This window comes from Trachymyrmex cornetzi, unplaced genomic scaffold (genome assembly GCF_001594075.2).
Source record: "Trachymyrmex cornetzi isolate Tcor2-1 unplaced genomic scaffold, Tcor1.1 scaffold182, whole genome shotgun sequence".
NCBI lineage: Eukaryota > Metazoa > Arthropoda > Insecta > Hymenoptera > Formicidae > Trachymyrmex > Trachymyrmex cornetzi.
The window spans coordinates 225,573-230,959 of record NW_017296441.1 but is presented as its reverse complement, the minus strand read 5'-3'; the positions used below and the strand labels follow the sequence as shown (position 1 = coordinate 230,959).

At 30.7% G+C, this 5,387-nt stretch overlaps 1 protein-coding gene across 6 annotated transcripts in view; it reads left to right on the top strand.

Annotated features, from left to right (window-relative positions):
* Positions 1–5,387, top strand: part of LOC108759371 (titin) — a 48,607-nt gene that overhangs the window by 21,458 nt on the left and 21,762 nt on the right. For all 6 annotated transcript variants that reach the window (XM_018504788.1, XM_018504787.1, XM_018504786.1 and 3 more), the window contains 9 exons: positions 727–903; positions 1,115–1,298; positions 2,008–2,135; positions 2,231–2,680; positions 2,764–3,130; positions 3,223–3,653; positions 3,721–4,129; positions 4,214–4,516; positions 4,601–4,767. In XM_018504788.1, coding sequence (XP_018360290.1) covers positions 727–903; positions 1,115–1,298; positions 2,008–2,135; positions 2,231–2,680; positions 2,764–3,130; positions 3,223–3,653; positions 3,721–4,129; positions 4,214–4,516; positions 4,601–4,767 — 2,616 coding nt within the window. The remainder of the gene's footprint in view (positions 1–726; positions 904–1,114; positions 1,299–2,007; positions 2,136–2,230; positions 2,681–2,763; positions 3,131–3,222; positions 3,654–3,720; positions 4,130–4,213; positions 4,517–4,600; positions 4,768–5,387) is intronic.

Here is a 5,387-nt window from a genome sequence, read left to right as displayed (position 1 = left end):
AAAAAGATAAAAAAAATTGTATGGCAAAGACGTTTTTCGTTAAAGTAATATAAACACATATGAATATGAATATGAATATGAAATAGCACACATATACAATGTTTTTTGTAAAAAAAATTCTTTTTTTATTCGTCTAAAAGTTGCAAATAAATTCAAGCACTAATCCAAAATAATTTACAATCATTCACTGAGCGCTCTTGCATTTGATTGGAGGATTTCATTAGATCCCAAAATATAGATCAAACAGATACAAGAGTTCATTGAACGCTTTAATTAAATTTCTTTCTTCTGATTAATCAAATATTTCGAAGCGCCAAGTTATTTTTGTAGCGTCAAGTGGACACTACCACTAAATTGACAAATACGTTTCAAATATATAAAATAACTATGAAAGTAACTATTAAATTAGTTACTAGTTACTTAAAAAAGATGTAACTAAGTTAAGTTATAATTACAGATGGAAAGAAAGTAACGAAGTTAAGTAACAGTTACTGAAAAAAAGTAACTCTAACTGTAACTTCGTTACAAGTAACGAGTTACTTCCCATCCCTGATTAATAGTCCTTTCAGTTACAGAGAATTAAACTTCATTCACCAATGTACATTAAAAGTTAATGAAATTTAAGAACATTTCTAACAGTGTGTAATATTATTATATAATACATTGTAAGAAAGATGTATCCTCCCGTATTCTTTCAAAAATTGTATCGATATTCTTTCTTGGTAGATTGATGACTTTTATCTCAACGTATCGCAAGCTTGTGTGTGTGTTCAAACTCTTTTAGAAAAGTTTGCCAATCGGCAATTGATTATAACAGAATGGAGGAAAAAATGGCAGATTACTGTCCAAGAAATAAGACAAAGGCGAATGGAATGTGAGCAAAAAGTAGAAGAAAGTAAAGAGGTGTGTTTTCTAATTTACGTTATCAGCATTTTTTTTACTATGCCTTTTTATCTTAGATTTAGTTTATTCATAGTATCAGTTGTTAATTTATTCTTATTTATTTATTTAAAATAAGACTCTAGAAAGAAAATTCGATAGGAAAGTACTCATAAAAATGCCATTTATTATCTCTTTTGCTAATTTTTATTATTATCGATTTATTCTATTGTAGACATTAGCGTGGATAACAAAATTTGAGATGACGTTGTATCCAGTAATAACAACACGATCTTCTAGAATAGCTGATATTTTGGATAATTTACAAGACATAAGAATTCGGATTTCATCTAAATTAAACAAAGCTCTTCATGAATTGGATACCAAAATCAAAAGCATTCAAGTATTTGTCGAAAAAGGTAACTAAAACATATTTATGTTAAAATTCACAAAGATATAAATAAATTCTCGAAATTTAAAACAAAACACACAAAAAAGGGCAGTGAAAAAAAAAGTCAACGTGGGAAATAATCCACAAAATCCTAATAAAAAATGCTAATAAAAATGCTAATGAAAAAAAACTTTAATTACAACATAGATATTAAGTCGTGAGAAAGAATAAGCGTACGTTTCGATTTCATTATTGATCCTCAGCTAATAAAATACTACAATAAAAATCGCATCTTTATTTGTATAGAATCGATATGCATACCGCTGTGGCCTACAAATGCAAGAAAGTCTCTAACCTCTTAAAAACGTTGCCGAACACTGCCAAACAAGACTGGTTGGCAGTAACTGTATGTACCTTGCGCTAAAATGCAAAGAGCAATTTTTGCAACGTATTCCAAAAATAAAATCAAAACAAATCATTAAAAAAACCTATTCCATGAACGATTGGGATCATCACACCTCCACCGTAGCAAACTGCGATGTAACATTCATGTCGTTATAACTAAAATATATCTATATATCATTTTTTGATTAGCATTGCACATTATTTTCCGCGCTGACTCCCATCGCCCTCCTTTTTGTGTATCATATTTGTATTATATTAAAACTACGAATTTATTTTATATTATATGTTGCATTTAAGAAGTCATATTTTATTAAAATAATTAATTAAATTAGGTGAAGCTAAAGCAACCGAGCAAATTTTAGGAAAACTCGTGCAAATGCGTGAAAAAGTGAACACTATCATCAAAGATTACGATATATTATTAGAATCTTTAATTTTTATCTTTAGGAATCTTAAGGAGGTAAGACAGATTTTAAATGCAATGCAATAATGAATACATCATTTAATTTATACATGTTGTAATATGTAAACTATTTTTCATTTGTCATTTTTAAGATTGAGCGTAAGATTGAGGAAGCAAAACAAGAAGTTGAACGTGCCTTAAGTTTTACAAAGTTGATTGATGTGGATGGTTCTTCAAATAAACTTAATATATTAAAAACGTTTATTACGGAATCTTTACTACAAATACATACAAAATCTGAAGAGATAATAGACAACATTAGACTACAGGAACCGCTAGAATCAACAATACAAGACATTGAGAAACTGAACCGCACAATAGATTCTGTGCGCGTCAAATTTGAGTTATTTCAAACCGAAACGTCAAACCGTCTCGAAGAACATCAGCATCTGTGTATTTTTAGAGAGGATATTGGAAAAATTAATTACGATCTACGTGAATTAAACGAACAGCTAAAAAATATGGATGGAAGAATTGGCGACAATTTATCAGTTTTGAAAGCGACATTAATTGCTTTTGAACAGTTTGAGCAAACAATAATGGTAAATTACATTATTACGGTAATTTTGCGATTATGAGGAGATTATAAAAAGATTGTAATATTAATTTAAATATTTGTTACTAGATTTTAGACGAAAGAATTGAAACTTTTGTAAAAAAAACAGAAGAGACGATTGTTCCATTAACTCCACAAGTGACGGATGAAATTTTATCTCTGCGCAACAGATGGGATCATCTGAGGAAACATGTTAGAGATACCAAAAAGAGAATGCATTTAAGTAATGACTATTTTGTACTCTTAGAAGAAGCCAAACAGTGGTTCAGGGAAGGTAACAAACTTTTGGTGATTATTGCGCGTAAAGCCCCAGCCGTAAAAGTGTCTGAAGAAGCTATTGATCTACTGCAAGAGATTGATGCTTACATAAAGTCAGGTGAAGATCAGCAGGAAAAGAGAATTGAGAAGTTGAAACAATTATCGACAATAGTTTTCGGTAAAAGTGGCATCATATTTAAGAAAAAGTATACGTTAAACGAATAAAATAAATATAGAAAATGATCTGTTTGTAACATAATAATGTTTTAGGTACAGACAGACTTCCGCAATTTAACGAAGTGATAGTAGAGAATCGACAAATGCTAGATTCATTCGCAGTTATTTCTTCCGAGTTGCGTACCCTGAGTCAAAATTTACAGAATGCCGAAGATCTCCGCGAAAAGCTGCAAATCGAGAAGCTAGAAGCTGACAAAAAGTTACAAGCTGTAAAAATAGAAATGGCCGCGATGGAAGCTGCAAAGATAGAAGCGGAAAACGCAAAAAAACTTGCGGAACAATTTACTGCTGAGACTTTAGATAAAGCTGCGATAGAGACAAAAAAATTAAAAGAGGAACATGCACGAAAAATTGTTCCTTCCACCTTTCATTCCGTCTCCGCCCAAACTGACGAGACCATAGTTGAAGAAACAATTCATAAAACTTCCGCTGTAACAACGAAAGAAATTCATATTTTTCAAAAGGTATTTTAAAGATAGATTTTAATTATTGATACTATAACTGTAAAATTTATACTTATAATTATTATAGATGGAAATCGAGAAAGAAGTTCCAGTTATTCAAAAGGAAACTAGTCCATCTAGAAAGCTTGTATCTGAAGAGATATGCGACAAATTACACGAATATGCTAAAGAAACACAAATAAACAAAATTGTTTCATTAGCTCCAGAATTCATAGTTCCTTTGAATGATGCGACGGTTCAAGAAGGCAAAGAATTCAGTTTTGAATGTTATCTAATTGGTCAGTCGATACCAGAAATAGTATGGTACAAGGATGGTATATCGATTTTAAATAATCCAGACTATTTAACAACTTATATAAACGGCGTTTGTACTTTAAAAATAGAAGAAACATTTACTGAGGATTCTGCTAAATACACTTGCCGTGCATTTAATATTCATGGCTCTGTCGAAACATCGGCCACTCTCACTGTCAAAGGTAACTTGATTTACGTGCGAATTTTATTAACTACTAGTACGTACATCAATATTTAATTGTTTATGTTACAAACTTTTAATGTAGAAATTATCACGGAAGAACAGCCAAATGTTCCTATTTTCGTGAAAGAATTGCAGCCCTCTTTTGCGATGGAAGGATGCTCTTATAAATTAGAGTGCACTGTTAAAGGAAATCCTCTACCGACAGTACAATGGTACAAAAATGATACCAACATCGATAATTCTCCGGACTATATTATCACGTTTAATAATGGAGAAGCTGTTCTGAAGTTTGATGAAATTTTTTTAGAAGACAAAGCTTCGTATACTTGTAAAGCAGCAAATCAATGGGGACAATCGTCTACTACTGCCCATTTGGACGTGAAACGTAAGTTTCGTAATAATAACATTGATAATAACGTATTAAAAAAAGTGTATGTTTTCTATTTATTTATATGAGTATTAATTTTAGCCGCACAAATTTCTGTGAAAAAACCATATTTTGTGATACCGTTATCAAATGCTATGGTCAGGGCAGGTCAAAGAATGAAGCTAGAATGCGAAGTTAACGGAGATCCAATTCCTAAATTAATCTGGACTCACGATGGAAAATTAATTGAAGAAAGCAAATATCATAAAGTAAGATAAGCGATGATGCCTTTTAATGTATTTAATATAATATAATCAATATCTTTATTTTAGACCGTATATGTGAGAAACACAATCAATACTTATAGAAATTTAAAATGCCTATTACGGGTTCGAAGCTGGATCTTCGTTGCTTAAATAATTCAATCTTGAATTACTAATATATACTATATATGTACTTGCATATATACCATACTGTAGTCTTTTTCAAACTGTGCGCCGAATTATTTTTCCGGACTAAATAAACGCTATTAAAACTACTCTAGTAATCGCGAATTAAATTGACAAGCAATTTAGTAATTTGATGCTACCATCAAGCATCGTATATCATAAAGATGTTAATATGTTAAAACTGTTAATAAATTTATTGCGAAAGAGATCCGGGTTCAAGTCCCAGCCGAGGTAATATTTTTTGCAATAAATTTATTAACAGTTTTAACATATTAACATCTTTATGATATACGATGCTTGATGGTAGCATCAAATTATTAAATTGCTTGTCAATTTAATTCGCGATTACTAGAGTAGTTTTAATTGCGTTTATTTAGTCCGGAAAAATAATTCGGCGCGCAGTTTGAAAAAGACTACAATATGGTATACATATATGCAAG